General features: G+C 36.4%; 1 protein-coding gene across 2 annotated transcripts in view; it reads left to right on the forward strand.

The window, feature by feature from the left end:
• GPC6 (glypican 6) overlaps positions 1-26,566 on the forward strand; it is a 786,144-nt gene that overhangs the window by 400,216 nt on the left and 359,362 nt on the right. For both annotated transcript variants that reach the window (XM_071806659.1, XM_065851136.2), the window contains exon 3: positions 26,101-26,492. In XM_071806659.1, coding sequence (XP_071662760.1) covers positions 26,101-26,492 — 392 coding nt within the window. The remainder of the gene's footprint in view (positions 1-26,100; positions 26,493-26,566) is intronic.

Raw genomic sequence — 26,566 nt, forward strand, 5'->3', positions numbered from 1 at the left:
TTGTGTGAAGTTTTAGCATGACTCTTTCTTTTTATAATACATGATAATGTTTAATACATGTATTCTGGATATGGTGCCAACTCAAAAGCAAAGCTCTCAAGCCCATTTTTTTGCAGACATTTTCTAAAACATTTCTATATTTAGGGATGTTGATTTTGTCTCTGTAAAATTGCATCTTGTGAAATACAGAACATGGGGCAGAGGGTATGATACAGAGAAACTGATATTCCAGCACCAGTCCTCTGTTCCTTGAGGAATAAAGAAGCAATATCCAACACACTAGCAACCCCTTTTTTGCCTTGCTGGAGGACCATCCAGAGAAAGGACACATTATACTTTGCTGCTGCTAGCCCAAGTTTGGGTTCTTCACATCAATTTCTGTCCAGCAAGTCCCAGAGAAGCACTTATCCTTTCCAAGAATAATCTGATCCTTCATTGGAAGCAATGTGATTCTTACTAAGGATTGATAATGACCAAAGTCAGGTGGTCCTTGTGATGGGTCTGTAGTCATTCTCCCCAGATCACCCCTTAAAACTTTATGGTTTCTTTCAGCTTCACAGTGACATTTTAAGAATTTGTTAGTAAAATCCTGAGACAGGACCTTATCCAGTATTTATTCTCCTGAATCAGAAGGGAGGATTAATATTATGCATTTTTTAAGAGCCAAGAGTTAGTGTTCAACTTGTATTTTACAGTGAATGTACCTGGGATTAGTTAACAATTGAAACTTTAACGTGGAAATAGAAATGCCTATTTTATACCAATCATGAGCTGTTTGCAACATAGTGCCTTTCAGAGGGAACGGAAAATCCTTACAGGACAATGATACCAATTGGGAAAATAATGTATTTTTAAACATATTCACTCAAGAAAGATAGTACTAAAGGTTGCACAGAAGCATGGTTAACAAAGTCCAAAGAGAAAGCTGAAAAAGGGATTTTCAGGTGGAGATGGTGACTGGATAAAGGCATCTAACTCTGTAAGCAAAGTGATTTTCTGTGCTTTTTGAGCCCTGTGGTGCTTGGAGAACCTCCTGCATTTTTGATAAAACATGACTCTTGAAAGAAACACTAGTCATGCGCTGCCATCCAGCGGGACCTGGACAGGCTGGAGAGTTGGGTGGGGAATAACCTGATGAAATTTAACAAGGGAAAGTGTAGAGTCCTGCATCTGGGCAGGAACAACCCCAGGTTCCAGTATAGGTTGGGGAATTACATATTAGAGAGCAGTGTAGGGGAAAGGGACCCGGGGGTCCTGGTGGACAACAGGATGACCATGAGCCAGCACTGTGCCCTTGTGGCCAGGAAGGCCAATGGCATCCTGGGGTGTATTAGAAGGGGGGTGGTCAGTAGATCGAGAGAGGTCCTCCTTCCCCTCTACTCCGCCCTGGTGAGACCCCATCTGGAATATTGTGTCCAGTTTTGGGCCCCTCAGTTCAAGAAGGACAGGGAACTGCTGGAGAGGGTCCAGCGTAGGGCAACAAAGATGATTAAAGGAGTGGAGCACCTCCCTTATGAAGAAAGGCTGAGGGAGCTGGGTCTCTTTGGTTTGGAGAAGAGGAGACTGAAGGGTGACCTTATTAATGTTTATGAATATATAAAGGGCGAGTGCCATGAGAATGGAGCCAGGCTCTTCTCAGTGGCAAACAATGATAGGACAAGAAGCAATGGGATCAAACTGGAACACAAGAGGTTCCACTTAAATTTGAGAAAAAACTTCTTCTCAGTGAGGGTGACAGAGCACTGGAACAGGCTGCCCAGGGAGGTTGTGGAGTCTCCTTCCCTGGAGACATTCAAGGCCCACCTAGACACATTCCTGTGCGACCTCACCTAGGCGTTCCTGCTCCAGCAGGGGGATTGGACTAGATGATCTTTCGAGGTCCCTTCCAATCCCAAACATACTGTGATACTGTGATGTCTTTCTTTTCTAATGCCAACAATTCCCCCACTTCTGAGTAGCAGTTAACCCCTTGTATTAAGAACAAAAGTCCTAAATAACTGCTTTCAGCTTCTGATTTCTGAGTGGGAGTAAGATGAAAAAATAAGCTTCAAAACCAAGACACGGTTGTTATTTTCCCACAGTAATTTCAACTAGCATTTCAGAAAATATCGGGCTAAGTAAGCATTCTGTTCTATTCTCACTCAGTTATCTCACCTGAACCTTGAGATCTGTCTTTTATTATTCTTGTATACATCTGAGCTGAAGTTCCTAATTACCTGTTCAGTTCTCAGTTTTCAATTGCACAAATAGCATGTAATGTTTCCCAGCATGTAGCCATATAGTCTTTCTGAACATGACAGGAATGAATATTTATTCAGACTGCTAATCTCAATGACTATGTAGCAGATCTTATTTCCTCTCCCTCCTTCAAAGCTATGAAGTTTACAATCACTATTAAGGATAAGAGGTTTGAGTTTTAAATCCTTTAAAATTAGGTCAAGCAACCAACACCTTCTAAAACCAAGATTAAACAGCAAGTGATAATGTTTAATCCAATTCTGTTAGACTTGCATCAGAAGGAATATATAAGCAATATAAATCTTGTGCTGCATTTTACTCTAAGGTCCCAATTTGTTTGCTATATCTTCTCCAAACTATATTAAAAATATTAAAGCTTGGCTAAATTAAATGTTTGTATAGTGCTTAACAATTAGCTTCCTGAAGTATACTTTATGACTTATGTCACTATAATAAGTACTTCATGTATTGGTTGGGAATGTTGTTAAGGCTTCCAAATCCTCTCTGAGGTATGCAACCTGATTCGCCCCATTTTTCTGATGAGAAACTAAAGCATAAAGTTATGTACAGTTCTTTTGCAAGCAGACACTTCGCTCTGCTGGACCTACAAATAGTCTTCTCAGTAGGATCTTTAGGAAAAGTTAATGTACTTCACTTCTACAGCATCTGCCAAATGAAAATGCAGAGAGACATTGCTTGACTCTGCTTGCAGGACGTTGTGTGCTCATATATTTAAATATTCAAATAAAATCAGAGTAAGAGCTAGGATTTCAGCCTTGAGCACCTACATTTGAGGCTACCACACGAACGTCTAATATCAAACTTTGCAGTGTTAGGTTAACAGTTGAACTTGATGATCTTGAAGGTCTTTTCCAATCAAAGTGATTCTATGATTGCTTTTCTCTGACGTTGCTTAAAATGAGACAGAGGTACTTACTCCCTACTGCACATGCTGTAGCAGCAATAGTCAGTACTGAGGCACAAATGCTGTATATAATGGGATTCCCATACCTATATGCATTGAAGGAATGAGTCATGACTTTTCATTGTCAATACATGCTCTGGAAGTGTACAGAAACATCCTTTTCCTATCTGGTTACTGTGATTTCACTCACTCTTGTAACATAGCAAGTCACTATCTTCTCTGAAGACAGTGATCCAATGGTAATTGAAATAACATAAGAAATTCCAGCATAAAAGGCCTTTCCATAGTTACAGTTTATTTCTCACACAAAATCGCTACTCACAACCATTTCCTTACATTTTAAACAAGGGTTGCTTACATGGGCTACCTGAGTGCTTCTGGTTTTGACCACACAGTCAGAGATCCGGGCTTTTTGGCTTCTCATAATAGTACATCAGAGACACTTAGTAATGATAAATAGGTATCTATAACATCTATCACACAGCTTAAAAATTATTAAAAACCAAAGAAAATTTGTATAGTGTTAGACATTTGCTAAGCTTTGACTTTCTGCTATAGAAGAAAAAAAGAAAAAAGAAGAAAAAACAACAACAAATTCTGAAAAAATGTAGAATTCAAGAACTAATTCGTGTCTCTTCTTCTTTTCATTGATATTCTGTCTACATTTTAGTTCTTGGTAGCTTTTTGTTTTGGGATGCATGTCTTTGGAAGAACCAGATGTTGCATCACAATTGCTGTTGATTTCTTGTAGGGTGTCACACTGTTGTAAAATCCTAATTACACATGTTTTTCACAGTTCCTGAAGCTAAATGATGATTTTCCTACAGCAACGTCTTTGTATCTTTCTTTCTTGCATGCTGTGGTAACTTAACGTCTTCCAACAAAAATGTACTTGAAATATACAAATTTAGTTGCATACCTAAAAACTGTAAAAGGCTGTTTACTTGGCTGAGGTCACATTACCAGTTGGAGCACATTAGCTATGCACACAGAGAACATCTTCTGGTTTGGTTTCCTTTCAGAGAAATCTATTCTCAGAGTCAAAACCATCCTGCCATGTGAAAGAAAACATGGTTAAGTACACCAAAAGTGCATGCCTGAGCCAAGCTGAAATGTCTAATATAGATTCACCCCTGAAATGGAAATGGTTTCCACAGACAGACATGAACTTCCTCCTTGTGGAATCTGCTAAATTATTACCAGTCTTACCTTTTACAAGTAATGATGTTTTCGGTTGGATGGAAAAGTAAATGAGATCCCTAAGTCACCTACCAGATATGGATGAGATCACTTGAGCATACTATTAATATGGTTAATGTTGTGTCTGAATGTGGCTCAAGTAAGTACTGTAGGGCAGAAAAGGAGGGCCTTCCCCCCCAAAAAAAAAAAAAGATTAGAAAAAAGCGGTGATGCACCTTCTTGAAAAATTAATTGGTACTGATAGAGAACAATTTATGAAATGGTAAATTTTCTAAAATATGTTTTGCCTCGCTTATACCTACAACAATGTGGGGTTCTTTCCGGTAAATTATTTTGTCTGTAAATCAAGTACATGAAATATATTCTGTAAAACAAGGACAATTGACTGTGTAAATAAAATCTGTGTTAATATGGTGACAATTTAGAAAACTGGCTGCATTTTTTTCCATATCTCTATTTCTTGTTGCCATAGACAAATAATTCATTTTTTTAAATTGATATAATTGTTTACAGAAACAGAAAAAATATTTTAGTGTTGTCAATCACAATTTAGTGACTTAGAAAAAAAAAATTCTACCATCTTTTTTTATCTGCTAAAGAATCACTGTTTTCTACAAACTCAAGGGAAGGTAACCTGACGGCAATATATTATTTCGTGTATGTAAGCTTCTAGTATTGTCAGTATTTTCAGATCAGCGATATATTAATGGGTGACAATATTTTTTTTTAGTCATTTGTAATGGAACATTTTGTGTAGATAATATTCAGCAATTTTCAATGTAAATCAAAAGAGCATAGGTCTTCCATTTCTACAGCACAAACTTATCTTCTTAAAAGCCTTCCTCAGCTTTATTGCCCATTTACTTTTATTGGAAATCTGTTGCAGAAACTCTTTATTCTGTTTCATAGAAACCATCTTATTCCTAGACAAGTTGTATTAATGGCCTTTTGTTCTTATGCATATTTTATCCATCATCTTAAATATCTCTCTTTTTTCCCTGGTGCTTAGCACTCATATGTACTAGCGAGTAACCACATCTGGCCCTGACCCAGCCTTCATAATGTTAGGTTAAGCAAGACAAGCTCTTTTAGTGCCCTGTGGTATGACAAGTTCTCAGTTCTTTTGATTATCCTAATGGTCATATTAAAATGACCAATGAAACCCCTGTTGATATGTTTAATTTGTTATTATATTTCTTTTCAAAGTGCTGAGAAGACAACCATCAATAAATTAAATCAAATCATTGCACGTTCCTTCCAATGGTCCATTCTGCCTGTCTTTATTTTAATAGAAAACCAGATTCCCTAACTAGCAAATAACCCCTAAATACAATTATGACATTCATAAGCTATGGTTATAATCTAATGAACATTAGGAGGCACCTATGATTCACCAGCTTGTTGCTACCCAGTGGTACTCTTTGCTCTTTATCAACCATCATTCAGCAATTATTAGAGTCCTTCACATAAATATAACTCCAGTACACAAAGTTCCACCTTATTTTAAACCAGCCACAGCACAGCACTTGCTAGACAGTTTGTTTCCCAAATTGCTATTGCCCACTGTGCTTTTCCAGCTACATGTTGGCATAGTCTGTTCTCTGGAAAATCCAAAGTCTGATAGTTACCCTGAAGTTAAAAGTAATTTCTGTTCCCTGGAAGGAATGTCTCAGGTAATATTGGTAGACTTGCTGGTCAGTCAAACTGGTTAGTTAGCACATACGTATTTGTTTTACTCATCTCCCAAGGTTTGCAATGTGTCTTGTAATCTTTAGACATATTTACTAGGAATGCGTTTGTCATCTTTAGAAATTTTTATGAAAAATTTGATTGCCAGAATCAAACTCCTACAGAACCTACAGGTCTCCCAGAGCTACCTTTCTTTTTGTTTTCTTTTTTGTTTTTTTGCTTTTTTTGTTCTTTATAGAATTGCCTCAGAAGCTTGCATAATTGTAAACAAGCTTATAAAGTGATTTAAGGTTTTTGGATGCGTAACAGCAATGCATTAGATGCTTTTCCTTGGGCTAACATCACGCATGGTAATATGCTTATTTAGGAGGTAGAAGAAGAGTTTCAGTACAATATGCAGACTAAATATCTTATAAATACTATGGGACTGATATAGATAATAAGAAATGACAATGTATGGACAAAAATAGTGGTTTAGTAGCCTAATATTTATTTTCTGTTCTAATTTATATAAATGGCATGAATCTTCAGAATCCTCTTTGAGGGCAAAATTTGGGAACAATTGGTCTCTTAACATCAGCCCAAGTTTTATCCGAGCTGGATAGGTGATAATCTGGATAGGTGAATTAATTAAAGGGCTGAGCAGTCTATCTGGCAGGTAATCACAAGCTTAGCTTTTTGAACAGGGAGAGAAAACACTCTTGAGTGCAATTTACGTGACCATGAACATTGCAGACAACAAATTACAAGTTGATCACTGTAATCTGGGTGCTTTCTAACTATAATAGAGAGCGTCTTAGGGAAGTGCACCCCTCTATCACATTCATTAGGTATTTCTTCGGAGACGATTTAGAAGTGCTGTATTAGAGAAATAAACATTTAGAATAAAAAAGGAAAAGAGAGTTGTAAGAGGTTATGAACTCAATAAAAATGTAACTTTCGGTCACTGACTATAAATACTTAAATTACTATCAATGGTGATGAATGAAGAAAAATTGCTATCAAGAAATAATGGATCAGCCAGAAAATCTGACTGTTTGTAGAAATAAACATTTTCTTGCCAGCTAGGCACTTTTCTGGAAAGATACGCATTTTTTAATTTTTAGTCTACAAAGTGAGAAGAGACCTACAATGCCTTTTATTCCAGAGTGGTGAGTTTAAGTCAATATTTTTACCCTTGTTTTTATTGTGGCATGAATAGATTTGCACTTAAAGCTTAGGAGTGTGGAATCTAAGCAATGGTAGTCTTAAAAGATGGCAATGAATTGGTATTCATGTATATTTTGAAGAGTCATAGATTTATTACTTTCTGAGGTTTTATGAGAAAGATCTAGAAATATTCTGATTGATGCATAGTTCTGTATTTTATGCACAGTGTCTAAGCACAGTGTGTATAAAAATGACTTTAAAGGTTACATCTCTAGTACATGCACAAACATGCACACGAGAGATAGCATGAAAGACAGGGTGATCAGTAGCTTATTATCTGTTTTCCCTGAAGTTTTAGAGCCACCATAATCTCATGCTTCTAGTTTCTTTAAGAGTGTGAGAGATATGTCAGAAGTCATTATGAGAAAGAATCAACTGCTTCGATTTTTATGACTTAACTCTTTCAGAGTTGAGGTTGATTTGGACTTCTTCCTCAGCTCCTAGTTTTTGTTTGTTTGTTTGTTTGTTTGAAGTTTTTTTTTTGTGGGTTTTTCTGTTTGGTTGAGTGTGTGTGTGTGTGTGTGTGTGTGTGTCTGCAGAGGGTCAGTCACACTCTCATTTGAAAAACTAAGCATGATTCTTCTTACTTGATGGTGATTCTCACTGTTTTGGACAGCAATGGCTGTAACCTTTCCTTCAGTGTTCCAGACCTCCAGCTCCAAAAGGACTGTGTGAATGATCTTGCTACAATTTGGTATAAATATTTGCATTCTATTCTCTTAATACTTTTCATTTTCCCTCTGTCTGTACATATCTCACATTTTGAACATTTTCAGCAAATTATTGTGAAAAAGAAAACTGTGTGCTCTACTCAAAAGTAAGAGAATCTGATTTTTATATCACATTTGAGTGTGATTATGTTGACAATACAAGGAGATAAGCACGTTTGACAAGAACTCTCTACTGAAATGTGTGTTTGTTCTTACCAGACACTCATAAGCAGACACTGACTTTAGAGCTTGATGGAACAAGGTCATAATAAACAGGAACAAGGAAGAGAATTATGTTAGTTCTGTGGCCAGCCATGAGTTGCCAACACAATCCAACTTCTTTTAAAAGGTTATCCAAAGTGTGTTATTGTGTATATTTTAGTAATGACCAAATGTGAAAAACTAGTAAAACTGCTAAGAAAACTTGAGGCTCTGGCTAAATGTGTCCAAGTGTTGGTTTTTGGTCCATTTTAAATCTTTTTGATACATGGACGGTCTTTTTCACCATAGGCACAATGAGTTCATGTTTTGAGACAGTTCGTTCTCCCCACACAATCATTGACCTATGTCTTCAATGCAGAGTCTAATTAGATAATAAGAGGGACGGCCTTTGATATCAACAGTTACATCCCCAACCCATATCTCATCAACCATGTTTGCAATGTTATATTTATGCATGTGTGAGTTACTACACTGGTCGTAGCCCTCAGTCTGAAAAACCTATGTCATCATTCTATCATTTCTACTGAAGCAGAAGGGGAAACTGAAACTCTCTGTCTGTAGGTATAATCTTGGCAGCGGTCTATAAGGGTTGCTTTGTGCTCACAGGGCAAAGAGACCATTGTGGTTTTAGATTGTATTGCTGACCTTACAGCATACATGTTAAAGATAACCAAACTCAGGCATAGGACTTCATGTGCAAATGAGAAGCAGAATAAGATAGCAAATGAGTAAAAGACCAGATAACTTTGAAGGGTAAGAAACATGTCTGGCACTTCAGAGGACCAGTAGCTTCCTTTTTCCCGCCTCTGATCCTTCAGAGCCTCTCTGTCTTCCCCCAGCTAATCCTCAAGGTGCATAAAAGATATTGTCCCACATTGCATCATTAAGACTCACATCAGGAATTTTAAAGAATGTTATTAGCAGTTTCCTGAAATAGTGGATAAAAAAATAAAACAAAAATCAATTTAACTGCCAAGGTAAATGCCTTGTTGGACAAGGTAAGAAAGAGAAGGAAATAGTTTTCTGGATTTATTTTTCTTCTTTCAGAGAACTATATGACAGTTTAGAACGGTGAAAGCACTCACACAGTCTATTCTCTGAGCTTTTTAAACATGTGTTTAAAATTCTCTTTAATAACAACTGCTAAAATATCCTAACAAATTGTTGTAATTTTGGAGTTCAATCTAGGACAGATATTTCATTTGAGGGGCATTTATTTGTCATCAGGTCCATTTTTGTTCATTTGTTTGTTTATTTTCTTAGATTACGTGCTTAGTAGTTTAAGAAATCTGTATTTGGTTTTTGCTGTTGTTGATGTTATTTGAGCAACCAAAGTTTTATACATGTCAGTCTAAGGTGATACGTTTCCTAAGCACAAATTTACTGGTATTGTACATGTCAGTTCTGCAGCATTTTTTCGATCATTTGCTCAAATTCCTGTGGCCAAACAAAAAAATTGATATCAGAATATTGTGCTAACAAGAAGCATTGCCAAATGATAAAATATTAATTCTTTTACTTTCCATGCAGATATGAGTCAAGAAGCAATTACCCCTACTTTAATTGTTTCATAGATGAGTACAATTATGATGTTATTCATTCCATTTGCAGACTGAATGTAAAAAATAACATCCACATCATATAGTCAGAGATTTCATTTTGAAGGGAACCTTACCAATGTTAGATATATTAAAGCAATAAACCAAGAGATTAAACTTTCATAAACAGTAAGAGCTCATTGTTTTGTAAATGGATGTATAATAATGTCTTTGTAGCTCAAATGAAACCATAAAACTGACTGGGTGCTTTAGTCTTTCTGTGAACTTTTGATTTATCTTTTTAATCACTTGTTAGCTTTTTTTAAGGCAATTAAACATTGAAAATGGGCTCCGGTCTTCTTGCTACATTTCTCTTATTGAACTGCTGTCATTTCTTTATGATGATAAGCAATTTAGAGGTGCCAAAAAACAACTAAAGTGTATGTGGATCTCACTGCTACAGGTGTTTGTCACTAAAGAATGAAGTGATAGCTGGTGTTGGAATTTGAGATTTATCTTGCTTTGGGACTTGTACAGCAGAGTGTGGATGGGATACCTTTGAAAAGCTGGTATATACAGTGCACAATCACAGAAAGGCAGTAGCTGGAGTAAATCTGTAAATACCAGAGTTAATGTTAGGAAAAGGTTAACTAGGTTGGTTAACTAGATTGCAATTTTGAAGTTTGCTGTAGCTACAAATTATGTATTACACCAGGTACTATGTTCCATCAGTTATAAGTAACTGCTAATGTTCCAAATATATATATATATATATATAAAAAACAAACAAACAAACAAACAAAAAAAACCCAAAAACTAATACTTAGGTATACATCATTAAGAAAAGGCAACATAATGAATGATAAACACCATAACTGCTCTAAAAGAATTAAACATTCTCTAAAGCTGCCCACACATGTATTGTAACAGCTGTTTGACAGCAGTAACTGTACCCAAAATTGGGAAGCAGGTTTTACAAATCCCCAATTATTTCCAAGTTCTCCAGCTATGTCCTACAATCAGCCATAATCTTTTGGGTTTGTTGTTGTTGTTTTGTTGGTTTTTTTTGAGAGAGACTGTTCATGCTTTACAAAAGTTACTAGGACCCTCCCTGCCCCCTTCTGTCATGTTGTTGCTTCAGGGCTAACAGGACTAAAGAGTCCTAAGAACATATTTTGTCATTGAACAAATCTGTTGACTCAAAGTGCTATTTTTTATATGGCAACTTCTGAGAGTTGGACAGCACCCTGGAGAAAACTGCTCTCTGGAAGAAGAAAAGTAATAACAGCAGAATTCCAATCCTCTTTTCCCATTGCAGTCCAACTACTTGGAAATATTATTCATCTCTGTACCCTGTCCACAACAGGGAGAGAAATGTAACCTGGGAATGTTTCAGTGCTGATAGAATTGAGACTCTCACATTTGCAACTGCTGAATGCCCTCAGTGACTTTTTGTTTATTCCTTTACTTTTACTTTTCAACATCTTTTCTTCTTTTTTTTTTTTTTGTAAGCATTTATTGAATTTCACATTTACCTATTTAAAAATAATTATTTTATTATATCTCATCAATTACTATTTGCATCTATTAATGATTTTTCCTGACAAATGTAATGAGCATGGCTCTGCAAATAAGCCTGACCTGAAAATAAACCAGATAATTAACATCTAGATTTTGTGGAAGAAGACAGTAAATGCTGAAATAGCATCAGATTCAAATCCTGCCTTTATAGATTATTTTCCATCCACAACTCATGTCAGTTAGTCTGTGTGTTGCTAGGGTATCCCTACTGTATAGTATTCATTTAAATATTTTGTGTGTTGTTTATGTAAAATGGAATGAACAAAGAATTTCAGGGCTGAGTCTGCGATTTTTGCTTTCATTTGTATAAGCTACAGACACTATTTGCATGTAGCTTTTGTGGTATAGTTGTTTGTTTTTACTTCTGCTGACATTGTGGTGGGTTAGCAGTGCAGATAATAACAGATGACAGTTCCTTTTGTGAAAGTTAAGAACTAGCTGATTAATTGTTACTATGTTACACCCCAGAGGAAACCTTGTAATTAAATCACAAAAAAGCTACATTAACATAATGTTCAGGGTCTGATTTAATCCCACAAAAGCAAGAAAATTCAAAGTCAATGATGAAGACCATGATGATATGTGTTTTAGGCCAAGTGCTGTTCTTTGTAGAAGAGCTTAGTCTGACTAATGTTGTTTCTGTGTGTGATTAGCACAGATGCACTTAAATCAAATGAAGTCCTTTGACTTTTTGTTGTGTGTGCTTGCAGATCAGGCTTTACAAAAAAGATTATTGAGTACTCAGGTCAGCAGTTATATTTGGAACCAGGTCTGATGCTATATTTCAAGCTTCCAGGTACCTAGTCCTGGCTTTAAACCAGAGGATGGGTTCCTCAGTAATTCTTTTATTTGCAAGTAAATTTCCTGAAAGCCTAACAGATTAGTACTGGTACATTTTCATAGCATGTTTTGATTTGCAGTAAAAGGCTATTTCTTTATTTGTATAATTTGGAAGAGAAGGCACCTGGTTTATTTGAAGGAGTGCTTATCTATAAGCTAAAATCCTCCAAGTTTTAATAACCATTCTGTTCTGGAGATAATTTTAGATTATTTCCATGGTCACACATCCCTTCATTGCTTCACGAGTCTTCAGCTTTTTTATCTCACCCATATATACTGCTTGAAGATTTCAAACCCTGTAGAAAAATCTATGCAGACATACTATTGGGGTGAAATGTACTGCTAAAATTTGTGTAGTTAAACTTTTGAGGTAAGTCAGTGATTAGTCTGACAGGCTGATCTCAATTAATGATTCCCCATCTCTCCTTCTTCCATCCCAGTCCACAGCAGCTGATTGGTCTTAATTCAATGTAGTCTCCTTTTGTGTGAACGATTTAAGTAACACACACCTTTTACCTGTATGATCCCGTGGCAATTTCATAGCCCATTTTGCGTCTATCATGGGTAGAAAATCACACACAGGTTGATAGAGTTGACAGTGAAGTAGCAAAGACAGATGATTATCTGAAAAATTCACATCCTCTAACAAAAAGACTTAACTCCTTAGGTATGGGCATCCTCCCACCTCATATGCCTAAAGATTACATTCACAGATACTTACAGAAAATTAATGTCCAATGCTTAGTACTGAAACCAGAGAAAGAAAGGTGTAAGTGCATAAGTTCCTGAATCGATTGCAAGATTTGTGTGTAGCTGGTTATATCTTGGCATTTTTAAAAATATGTAGGATAAAATTTGTTTCAAGAGCTTCTTGCTATAAAGGACAATAATGACGAGTGAAGTGTATAGGTTAAAACTTTATGAAAACAGAAACAGTTTTTGAAATGCTAAGAACTCACTCAAATATGAAATTTAAACAATGTAAATGTACTACAGAGATATGATTGCAGTTCTAGGAATAGACTAGTTTGTGAGCTGTCACAGCTAAAACACTCAAAATGAGAATACTTTTTTCATGTAGTTCTGAAGCTTTAAAAACAGGAAAAAAACAAAACAAACAAACAAACAAACAAACTTGAACTTTATTTTACAGATTTCAGACTTAGTCCAGTACACATTTTAGATGCGTATTTCATCAAATCTGTCTTACTTAGTTACCATGGAACTCATCAGACACTGAATTTTAAATATCATGTAGCCATTCTTGTTTGGTGAAGCTAAAATTGTGCATTCTTATTATTGTAAACTCTCACCCCTATAAATATGCAGGAAGCAAGCTCTGTAGAAGGAAGACAGGGTTTAATATTTTTGAGGTTTTTGTTTGTTTTGTTTTGTTTTTTAAATTTCTACAGCATACTTTTTTTCAGTGCTGTCCTGGATCTGAGTATACAACATCCTTCTGACTTCCTTCGAGCTTTCCTGGCTCCTTTTGTGTGCATTTCTCAAGTGCTTCATTTGCTTTTTGTCCCCTCCTCTCCCTCTCTCTCCTGGAGAGCAGTACAGCTGCCAGCATCCATGCACACAAACCAGCCCCAGCCTCCTGGATAACTCATGGAAGTGCTGGAGTTTGGATGCAACTGCTACACCTGCAGCTTTAGCTGTCTGCTTTATATGTGCCTTTTAATTAATTTTATCCTTCTTCTAAATGAAGGCCAGACATTATACTCACTTGCTTCAACAATATTTGTTCTCTAAACAGACTAGTTACATCCCTGTTTAAAAGGTGTATAGACGAGGTTCTTAGGGACATGGTTTAGTTAATTAGGTTAGGTTATGGTTAGTCTTGATGATCCTGAGCATCTCTTCCAACTTAAATGATTCTATTATTCTATTCTATGATTCTATAATAATTTAATTTTGCTTTATTAAACCACAAAGTGATATTTTTGAATAGGTTCAAGCTACAACCTTAGAGTTTGAAGGAGACTTTGCCTATTTTATCTGCATAGGATCCTGATTGATGTATGTAACACCAAAACTGTCTGCTAGAAGAATATTCTTTTCGCACCTGTAAGAGCCTTATCTCCATGTTTGTAGATACTTGACTTAAGTATTTGACTTATAAACACTTTTACATAGTTGTGCTTGACAAACACATTAAAAGTGGTCTCCCATGAGCTAGAAATCTCTTGACTTACAGCTACTGCATATATTGAACCACTTGTTTTTATCATGATAGCAAGATTCTTGCTCCATGATCAAACAGAAGTTTAAAATTCAAAGTGTTCAAGATGCTTATCATTATTATCATTTCTATGCCTTCCTGAAAATGTTAAGAGAAACTTCTTGCCATTCAAGCACCACCCACCCAAGAAGCACTTTTAGCAAAGTTGCCAGCTCTGTGCTGAATGAGTATCTTGCTATTTTCGCTGAAGCGAGACCCTTGCCGAACTCTGCCTGTTGGGGCCCACTTAATTTCAAATACTTGGAGCACTGCACAGAAACCAGACGCAGAAGGACACAAAAACTACATTGGCAAATGATCTGTCAAGTGACCCATGAAGAAAATCGAGATTGAGTTGCCCTTTGAAATAAACCTATTTGAATTTTATTATCTCTAGAGCACCTTGTGTCTCTAATCTTGTGAAAGGTTAGTATTCCATCCATCAGAGCAAGATTAGAGCTCTAGTTGATGCCTGTGCTTGATGATAACTGAATGCAGTGGTTGGGGCTGGAGGAAAGAGATTCATTACCATCAGCACTTCAAAGAAAGATTGGGTAAACAGACGCTCAGAGAAGCAGGTTCGCAATATAGACCGCATATATTCCAGGTCAGGATAGCAGAAATCAAAGGAGCAGAATGTCAGTGAAGATTTAAACCTTTTAACAATAATCCAAGCAAAACAATGTTACCTTATTCCCATCGTTTTCTTTCATGTCGCATATTAGCAGACCCAAATGGCTGTTGCCTGCTAAGCTGAAATGATAATCACTTCCCCAGTATATCTACCAAGAAAAAGCCAAGACTGAAAGAACACATGACAAAATAATAACAGGACTCATGACCAGGTTAATGTCCACCAGATATGCATGGACAGAAACAAAGAATGCAGATTCTGTGATGTTGAAATATAATGCTCTGGTTTTATTAATTCAGAATTTCTTCCTCTCCTACCTCAGGTAAAAAAAAAAAATTCTCAAGTGTTATGTCTGTTTAACGCTTACTTGACATTTTGAAAAAAGCTTTAGTGAGCAGACATCATTTTTCCGTGTCCTTGTTTGCCTGAACTTTCTAAATTTTATATTATGCTCTGAATTATAGATAAGATTAAGTTAATAACAGTGGTGACCTTACTTCTCATAATAAAAACAAAAATATGATGGTCTTCACTGCTCTGTGGCAATGTCAGCTCCAGCGTTATGCATTGCTTCAAGAATATAGGAGTAATCCAAAGGATTAAAATGTGAACGTTTTTCTAATCCTTTAGTTCTTCCTGGTGGATCTGGATTTGTGCCTCTGGCTTTTCTATCCATCCAGAGAAGACCATGTATTTATAATCTCACATTTGGCTTCCAAGGATAACAAGAGGCCGTTCAGACCTGATGCCAATGTATCAGCCAGCAGCAAAACAAGATGAGACTGAATTTTTATTTGCTGTCAAACTTCATAACATCACAAAGGAAAAAGAAGTAGAGGGTAGGTCTGAGATTTTCCAAAGGCAGAGGTAGAAATGGTTGTATGCAAAGCAAGAACCTGTTTAGTTCCTAGGTAGTACCCAAAGTATAGTCACAAAATTAAAAAAAAAAAAAAAAAAAAAGGCCAAAATCAATTTAAATTTGTAATAGATTATACTGATGCTAAGAGTATAAGAAATCCTTACTTTGAACTAAATCAAGTTAAATCAGAGCCTATGACAGAATGTACAAACTTTGATGGGTCCTCAGAATAAGTAAAAATGTTTAGAAGAGGCCAATTTTAAAGCAAAAGACAAGTAGTAAAAACAACAACAAAATCAGGGTATTTATACTGTTACAAAATATTTCTATACAACTCTTGATTTCAGAGACAAAAGCTGCTGTTTCTGTGTAATCAACGAAACAGACTTGTCAGTACCTTCTACAGTTACTTTTCCAGCTACTTAACTACTTTTTCCTATATTAAGGGATTAACACTATAAACTATACACAGGTGTGTAACACTAATTAAGGCATCAAATGACTAGATACTTATTATGTAGGCTGTATGGCATCTATTGTGATTATTGTGATACTAAACATAAAAATGTCATTTGAAATGTTTTATACATAAACATATGGACAAGTCTGAGTGAACATGTGGAACGTGTGACTAATAAAGTAGTGCTTCTTCAGTGAAAGTGAAGAATATATTCTAGATAATGGGTTGAATGAGCAATATAATTTAATGCTGAACCTTAATATAAAAGTAATCTATTGGAAACACCTTTCTTATTATATAATTTGTAAATGTGGAAGCACTTTTAGAATGTACTTACTGAGTTCCTTATTTTGGAAAAGGAACAGTGTAATTAGTGTCACTTTATACACAACATACCGAATGTTTCCATTTTTCAGAAGTCATCACTGCTTTAGTATGAGTTTGAGAGTCTTCTCACAATTATTTAGGTCCTTTTCATGGAAGTTAATGTTATGGCCAAAAAAGATGGAGAAATTCCAAAATATTGCAAAAGGAAATAATGTCTACCACTAATTCTAGGCACTGAATTAAAAGACTTAGCCAGCAAAAGTGACCCAGAATCTCCAAAGTACTAGGCTCAGGAGGAAGCATTGGACACCAATGAGGAAAACATGGCCTATGCCTAAATTGCGCCATCAACTGTCAGATAAAAAAACCATGCAATAATAGGAATTAAATCCATCCGAGAGAGGGACAAAAATTGTATAGTAGAGAGACAATTGGGTCTCAAGATTGCAGATAAGATGGAAGAAGCAGTAAATGGCAGAAGTCCAGTGACTTCTGCTTAAAAAAAAAACCCACAAACACACAAACAAAAAACCCATGCAAGAATCCAAAACCAGGTTCTAGATCTCCTAAATCCTACTGAACCACACCACTTCATTTCATTGCAGGACCACAGGAAGGAGTCAAAGCTATTGTTTGTTTGCTTAGAGAGTCAACAGCTTGTGGGTTTATTAAAATATTCTCATCAATATATTCCATAGATTCATCAATGAATCAGCAGACCATCACAGGAGTGAAAAATTTTGGTATCACTACATGACATATGCATTTAGAAGAAACATAATTTGCGATGCAACACCTAATAAATGGGAACAATTCCCCAAATTTGTCCTAGGAGTTTTAAGGCCACTCCTGTGTAGTTTAATCAAAGAGGAAGTATATTATACTGTTTGAAATCTAATGGAGCCCTAAATATATACCAGTCTTGCAAAGATAGTTTTTCAGTTCATTGTACCATATCTTATATCTAAGTTTCCTTCTGAATGGAAGACTTTCCCAGTAGACACACTCTTGGAGAAAAAAGGGTCTCTGTTGAGTAGGTAGGTCAGACAAAAATCAATCGTGCAGCATCTTGATCCAGCAAACTGGTGCCTGCAGATGAAGATTCGTGTTGACTTTAAAGCTATTCAAATACAAACTTTGTTTTTTAATCTCTGATCTTTGAAACATACAGGTAGTAAAGTTTATTGACTTCCCAAACCACCGTGGGGGACCTAAGGTCTTTCCACCAGCACATGAATGCAGATCCAGGATCTGAAAGACTGTATTCTTCAAAAGTAAGAGATCTTTTCCTACATTTGTAGCTTCTGTGAAGCCAACTATATTACCCTTAACTTACATTTATGTGTTGCCTTGTTTTAAGTCACTGGTTGCCCAGATTTCATCTCTAGGACCTTTGTTTCTCCTTAACTTTCCCACCATTACTTTAGAAATAAAGAAATTTAAAAAAATCATTCCTCTAACAAATGGGGAACATTTAAGTTGACTTCCTGACATTTAAGTTAACTTAGTTTGGTGTCACAAAAGAAAAATGAAAGTTTGCACTTCAGTGAAGTTTGACTATGTAGCTCCATTTACAAGCAAGAAATTAAATTATACCCCTGTGTTATTACAGTAGCAAATAGCACTGCATACAGTGTCCAAATAGGCAAGAAATAACTGGGAAATCAGCCTGGATTTAATGCTGCCTTAATGGTGCATGGGGTTCCTTTGAGTATGGACATAGGAAAACTGAATAAGCTTAAAGATAAGTAAATGATCTTGGAAGTAGTTTTATCTTTTTTTTTTTTGTTACATCTGTTAAACTGTAACAGAAGTTATTTAGCTGCATTCAGAGGTGTCTGGAAAAACCATCAACATGACTTCATTACCTCTTAAACTGCAGACTTATATACAAAATTGATTTTACATAATAATAATTTCAATAGGAAGTCAAAATTCAAACTGCTTTTACAGCAGGCTTCTGCCAGTTAGCTCAAATAGAAGTCTTTTCAGTTATTGCAGTATTATCTGTCTCAAGTCTCACATCTTAGAGGTTTTTTGCAATAGACCGATTTCTTTATAAATACTAAAATGAGCTTGTTTCAAAGAGAGAGAAAGGTAAAATGAGATAGAAAAGAAAACTGCAGGGGATTTATGGCAGTTGCATCATATAAATACAACTGTGCAGATATTTCTTATCTTTCTGTACTTGTGTGATGTGAAAATAGCTGCAGTTCTAATTTTAAAGATTTTGTGATGTGTCCAGTCTGAGTTGTTTGATGCCCATTCTTCCACACTGGGATTCAGGAACTACGCATCCTATTGGGTATTTGCTGAATGGATGTGACCCGCTAGATACTTCTTGAAGTTGAACAGCGCCTAAGATCCAATTTTCAGACTCCTCAAATAACAACTATTCACAGTAGTCTCTTTTGTGTAAAATGGGAGGAAGAAAACAAAAAAAGGACACTATTCTAAAAGAGAAGAAGCAGACCCCCTCAGTTCCATATGTGCCTAAATCCAGGTTGAGATTTCTGCCTCCAAAGCTCAGTTCCAAAGTGTTGCTCCTGTCAGGTTGTGGTTAACCACCACATTGTAAATAAAAGTCAGTTAAGATTTCAGCATTTTCCTCTGGCCAACCAGAGCCTCTTCCAGATGAATGACTCCTGCCCTTGGTCAATTCAAGCTGTCTACTCTGAGTACAGGCATGGAGACATGCAGTGACTTCAGTGCCCCGTTCCTCCTCACCACAACACCTGATCCCTGAACACTGCAGGACTGTGTCTAATGATAGTAAATACCACCCCTGTTTTGGGACCTGCTTGTCAAAAAATGCCGACTTCTTTTTTTTCTTTTCTTTTTCTTTTTTTTTTTTTTGTCCTTCAGACAGAATATAGAAATTATTCTGGCTTAAATTAGTTGTTAATTTTCCCCTATATCTTCTGGTCCACCTTACACTTCCCTGTATTAAAAGACAACAAATTTTTAATATATTTAAAAGATTGTTGTAGATTATAAACCTGGCAAAGAATGTTCATACAAAATGTTAGATGGTAAATCCCCTTAACTATTGAACTGGATATTTAATAGCCTCTAGTGGTGTATAGGGAAAAACTGAACAGTCTTTATATTTTAAAACAATTGTTGCACCGAGTCCCATGGTTTATATATGGTTAATATCATTTTCATGAAAGCTTTAAATGCTTTTCTGAAGAAACTGTGTTCATATTAATTTTTCATGAGGCTTTATGCATTTTATGAACATATGATGTAAAATTAATCATTCTGAAATTCACAAATATCCATGAAATACTACATGTTTCTCCGTGGTCATGGATATTCATGGCAGTACTACTGCTCTAAGTGTTTAAATGCTCATTCATAAATATTCTAGAATGTCGCCTTCTGATGCCATGTAACATTTTGCTTACATTTTATGAGTACTTCACTTCGACATTTTCCACTAGATAATGAAAGTAGAACCTTCAGGGACAGTTATTAGTGTATATATAAATTATATGTAAAGCTATCTCATTGCTTTGTTTTTATTCCTAACATTTGCTTTCTTGGTTATTGCTAGAAGTTCAATGGATTCCTTGAGGAGATCTTGGGGAATTTCAGGTTTCATATTTATAATCAAGGATACATCATCATTATAAAGTATTATACCAGATGCAACAGACTATGAACTGAGATTTTAGAGGACAGTAAAGATATCAAAAAGTATGTCTTCATATCTAATTTAATGGTTCTCATGTGCTAGTGATGTATTTCACCTGGTTGCAGGATTGTCTATATAGAACCAATGGCAGGATCAAGTCTCGCTTTTAGACATAATCAAGCGTTAGTAAATGACCTTTTGCAGTGAAGAAACAATAAGTTTAGCATTTAAAGGTTGCACCTGCGTCCCCTGAAGTTGCTGATAATGTTCTCATTGATTTCAGTGTTGCAGAATAAAGTCTTATAGACCTTTATCAATGTATGCAATCAGCTTTGTGTAGATTATAGATTCTTTAACTCCATATTAATGTTCACTCCCACAATAACTTCCTTGTATATTGGCATTAAATAATGCCTTAGATTCTTCGTCAGATTAGGTTCACATTGTGGTAACGGCATTTGCTGTATAAGTATCAGCCTAGCTTTTTTTCCATTTACCTGCACCTGCTCATACCCATCCAACCCAGCCCATGGCGGATGTGTTTATGTTTCCTCCCCATGGTCCTGTCCCTCATTTTAGTGCAGGACAGTGCTGTTTGCATTGTCTCCATGCTCCACGCTGGGGAGCAGTTAAGGATGAAGCCTCAGTAGCCTCTCCCCTTCCCCTGGGTCTCCTTCCTTCCCTCTAACAGCCTGACCCACGAGGGGAAAGAAGTCATGGACTCTGGACAGGAGGCAAGGAAGAAAATGACAGTGAATTACCTTCTATTATCAAGTCTTGCAGTAGCCTGAGAGATTGAGAGGCTAAAGAGGGGAGCGACCCTCATCTTTCCTCACAACCTTTGAGACTTCACTGGCTTCTAAAAAATTCAATAGCATCCAAAATATTTCATAATGTCACGTTATTTACAGGTATAGGACATTATAGAAATGTATTTATATCTTTCAACAGCTAGATCATTTTACCCATAGGTGATTTCACACTTGACATAAGTAGAAGATGTAAATCACCTATTCTGAAATTTGTGGTTATAGGACACACTTAATTACAGAATTATCTGACTTATATTTCTTAGCTATAAATACAATCTGTGTATATTCAAAATGAATTTAAAAAGGAAAGCAATTTTCAACAGACCTCATCACATTGAAGATTTGTTGTTCATAATGGGAGCTGAAATTCATTTCTCAGTTGTGACTGTTGAGTGTTTCTAAAGGTCAAAGCTATAAAGCAATTTTTAAAATTAGTTATTCAGGTCCTCTAAAAAGTAATACCAAGGCACAAGTAACCTTATGCATATGATATAAATAATTCCATATAAATGGAATGTCAAATATATGGAAAAAAAATCGCTGCAAGTATTCTCTTTACAGCATTTTTTTTCTCAATGAGGAAGTTAATTTGAGTTATTTCTGTTTTGTAAGGTTAGTTATTGTTAGAAGAAAATTTCTGGAAACCTAAAAAAACCCAAAACAAAAAACCCAAACAAAACCACAAGCTGGAAAATGAAAAAGCATAGAAACTACAGGTTAATTTCACTTGAATTTCCTTGACATAAATCACAACTTTCACTAATTAGTAACATGTGGAATATCTTTAAAAGAATAAAAAGAAGGAAAAAGGCCTTTGCAGGAATGTAGGAATCACCAAGATTTTTTTTTTATTTTTTATTTTTTTTTTTTATGGATGACTTCATGAATGAAGAAATGAAGAAATAAAGACAATAATGGGGCAGTAGGAAAACAAAACAAAACAAAACATAAGGCTGCCATTGATGTACATCATAAGTGCATTTGTACCTAAAGAACCCCTGAAGAACCTTTCTGTCCCAAAGAGTATTCAGCTTACTTGAATTCTGATACACTTCTTGCCATCAGCCTCATCAGGACTGGGAAATTCAAAGACATGAAAGGAAGTTAGATACCTGAAGTCCACATAGGGTGTAGATGCATGCACATCTTCACAGTAACTGATCACTAGAATTTGTATGTGTAAATTCCCAGAGCGCTTTGAAAATCAATGCCCACAAGCAGGAGAACAAGGCTGTAACAGGGAACTGCTTGTATATTTTGGGTGGTGTTAGTCAATGACGGATGGAATCAGTATGCCACCCTGAGCAATGTTTTCCATAAAGGCTGAAGTAAAATCAGACTTACATCCCTGTCCAGAATATCTGAAGAGCTTTGTGAAGCTCTGCTGTTTTTATCTTGTGTAGCAGTGAGACTGCATGTCCAGTGTATCAGGTACACCATGGCACAGCATTCAGACCTCAAGTTCTGCTAAAATGGAAAGCTGAGCAGAATATATGGTAATTAAATGAAATTTCCTTTTGGTTTCTTGTGTCTTAAAGTCCATGCATATATTTTTGCTTTGCAAATTAGACAACAGCTGTTTCTAGTTTTGCATCTTCTCCTACAGTCAGATGTTGGTTTTACTTAAATTACAGATGGAAAAGAGAATACAAGGCTCATAGTGATCATAAATACAGGCTCAAAGTGATCATAGAACATCAGCTCCAATGTAATATAACTTCATTTATCTAATAATTTCCTATAGGTGGTTGTGATTATGTTTTGTTGACTGCAGTTATTACATCACGTCATGCTGCAGTACTATCTCCAATCCTGATCCACTGCCTTATGGTGACATCTAGTCATCACTCTGGAATTAGGCTAGCTTCCAGGTTAAATGCATTATCACACTAGATTACCTGTGTTGAATAGAGTGATGAAGTCAGTTTTAAATTGACGTGGTAGTATGAGACCTAGCAAGACCCTAGTTTTGATATGAAAGCAGTAGCTACTGTTCAATAAGAGACTCTAACAATGCATTACATCCTTTCACTTTGTAACTGAGTTTGTAGAATTGTAGAATAGTTTGGGTTGGAATGAACCTTCAAATGTCTAGTCCACCCCCCTGCAATGAGCAGGGACATCTCCAACTATCAGTTGATCATAGACAAAAGGTTTAATAAAAATTCAGACTTCATTTGCCGAGACTGTTATTATTAGTCTTGCATCCTAAATTTATAAATAATGTTTAAAATAAAAACTAGCTTGAGTGTCATCCATTGACTGGAAACACACCATTTAAGCCTATGTAGAGCATGTAATGGTTTGAAATCACAATCTTCTTTCCCTCTATTCGATAGTTCAGTGTGCCTTAGACCTTATCCTTTTCAACTACCTCATAAGCAGAACTGAATGAGCTTCCTGAGACTGTCTGGCTAATAAATGAAAGCTGTATAAAAATGTACTTGCAACATAAGACATATCCAGGACATATTCTGTCATATAAATGAATCACCACTTAAAATTAGGAAAAATTATTTCCAGCATTAACACTACTCATGACAGCCTATTTTGGCAGCAGAGAATTTCACAAGATAGATATTTTAAAACACAGCACAACTCTGTCTTATATAGGTTCTCCTCTCCCACTGTAGTATTTGAGTGCCTTCCAGAAGCACATTAAGCAACATGACTAATGTCTGTCTCATCTTCGTTCTTTTACTTTGAGCTGAAATATTACATTATTTTTCAAAAGCTACCTGCAAGTTGATGAAATATCGTCTTTGCAATGAACATAGAATCTTTAAATTACTGTAAAGAGCATGGAAAAAATCAACCTCTGGAGAAGCAAGTGCAGTTTCTCCTGATGTAACTGGAAAAGTGCCTAGCTATGCCAGGACACAGTTTCTGTACGTAAGCATCACAAAGCAGACAACTTTCTTGATGTATGAAAGATCTGTAGACTAAAAAAGCAAGTAATCCTTCGCACCAGCATTCATTTTGCTGGACAGCAGCTGACTGAGAATTTTTCTAATTAGCACAACAGGGGAGATCTGTTTCTCTCTAAAACTCGAAAGGTATCCAATTTTGTGGTTGCTGCTTTATTATCCTGATCCTGTATAGGGTTACTATTGAAGATAACTCTCTTAAACTGTCTTTTGCATCAAAGTGTGCAGAAGACCAACAGTCTAACTTTTTAATCACATAATAATTTACTCTGTACAATAGCTTTCAAAGAGTAGAGACTTATGAGAAGACTGAAAATTAAATAAATGTGTTGCTATTTAGAGGACATTAGTTTTCCTACACAATGCGTATGTATGGTGTCACATTTGGACCAGCATGAAATTTAAGCTTGTGGAGTTACTGATAATGTTTGTACTGCACAGTATAAATAAAGATTATGACCAGCATGGACCACACTGTGCTAGATGTCTACCCCTCCCCGAAAAGTTTGGTTGGCTTCCAACAAACTGACTGTGAGATTGCTACATAACACCCCTGCACAAAGAAATAATAGGCTAACAATCTCAGACAGAAGGAGCTAACTTGATTATGCTTTGCTGTGACTAAATTATGCAGTGGTATGATCTTTTAAGATAAATCGTGGGATGTCCAGTATCGCTGTGGACTGCGAGGAGACAGCATGCGAATTGCGGTAAGCAGCCCCCAGCATATGGAGTTGTATAGGAGAGAAGTCGAGGGGGCCTGGATTCAGTGCTTTCATGATGGTCTTTCCCAGTCATCATACAATTTCACTGCTCTGAAAGCTTGGCTTCAACATTAAAACAAATTTTAATTTGAGCCTCAGGTTCTCAGACATCTTTTTGCCTTCCAGATTGTGTGACTAGAGAGCTAGATGTATTCAGCAGTATAGCCAGCATGCATTATTTCTTAGAAGAATAAATGCTAAATTTTTATAATATATATAATAATGATCAGGACCTGTGGACCTCAAGTTATTCTATTTGGCAACAAAAACTAACAACTCTTTCTTTTTGGTTGTGGGCTTTGTGGTTTTGGTGGATGTTCTATTTTGGTTTGGTTTGGTTTCCTACTTTTCCCTCCATGAACTATTTGACAAAGGCATATTCTTTTCCAGATGGAATTTCTTTCATATGAAGAGCTGTGGTTTTAATGACAGTTTAGACATTGATATATTTATTAGAATATATTTTCCTTTTAATAAGTGCTTTGATGTAGTGAACATGTTCTCAGTGTTCTGTGTATACATTTTCATTATAACACCTTTGCAATTATCTGGGAGATCAAAGACTGCAGCTCTGCATGATTTCTGTCGAAATGAAGAAGCTCTTTTCTTACTGAGTCCCTGTAGACTGGTCTACAGTGTTCAGTGGATTCTGCTTTCAGCTAATTACAGTTGCAAATCTTCAAATTTAGTGTAGATTTTTTCTTATGCAGTCTTATACAGTGCACTGCAGTGGTTCTGCATTTTTACGAGTCACTGTAGTCACAGCAGGGGCCTGTGTTAAAAGGATATTCACAGTATAGCATTAGCCAAGACGGTAAGAAGTCAGCACATCCCTGCAGTCAGCACACATAGATGTGTATACTGGCAATGACCACATATTTAGCATCTGGTATCCCAGAGTTGGCTGCGTGGTGACTCCTGCATCAGTGCAACTCGTTTAATCACAGCAAATAGACTTGTTTTGCCAAAGACATTGCCATCTCTGCCTCACTGTCAGCAATGCCCCACTTACAGGCCACGGCACTCATTGAACTCTTTTCCAAAGGAAGTTTAGGAAGGTTGACAAGCGAATCCTGTAGGAAGGTGGGATCTTGTAAAAACCATAAGAAGCTATGTCTGCTTTTATCAGATGTGTTTAAAGAACTACTGTACATGCTCAGTGAATTTCTTGGGAAAATCTAAGCATAGTACAGCAATAACATACTAGGACAAACTTTGCTAATGGTAACATGGGAATGCAATCAGAAAACCCTTGGTGCCTCACTAATACGTCCATTAACACCTGCTTGTTTTCCCTGCAGAATTCTTCCGAGAACTTCTGGAGAATGCAGAAAGGTCCTTAAATGACATGTTTGTCCGGACATATGGCATGCTGTACATGCAGAACTCTGAGGTGTTCCAGGACCTCTTCACAGAACTGAAGCGGTATTACACAGGAGGCAATGTGAACTTGGAGGAAATGCTGAATGATTTCTGGGCTCGGCTGTTGGAACGGATGTTCCAGCTTATAAACCCTCAGTACCACTTCACAGAGGACTATCTGGAGTGTGTAAGCAAGTACACAGACCAGCTGAAGCCGTTTGGAGATGTACCAAGGAAGCTGAAGGTTCAAGTGACTCGAGCGTTCATTGCTGCACGGACCTTTGTTCAGGGACTGACAGTGGGCAGAGAGGTTGCAAACAGAGTATCCAAGGTAACCTAAAATCAGGGGTTTTTAAGCTTGAATTTGTTTAAAATTTACTAGACAATTGAAATTTGAGTGTGTGC

The sequence above is a fragment of the Patagioenas fasciata genome, chromosome 1, assembly GCF_037038585.1.
Source record: "Patagioenas fasciata isolate bPatFas1 chromosome 1, bPatFas1.hap1, whole genome shotgun sequence".
Lineage (NCBI taxonomy): Eukaryota > Metazoa > Chordata > Aves > Columbiformes > Columbidae > Patagioenas > Patagioenas fasciata.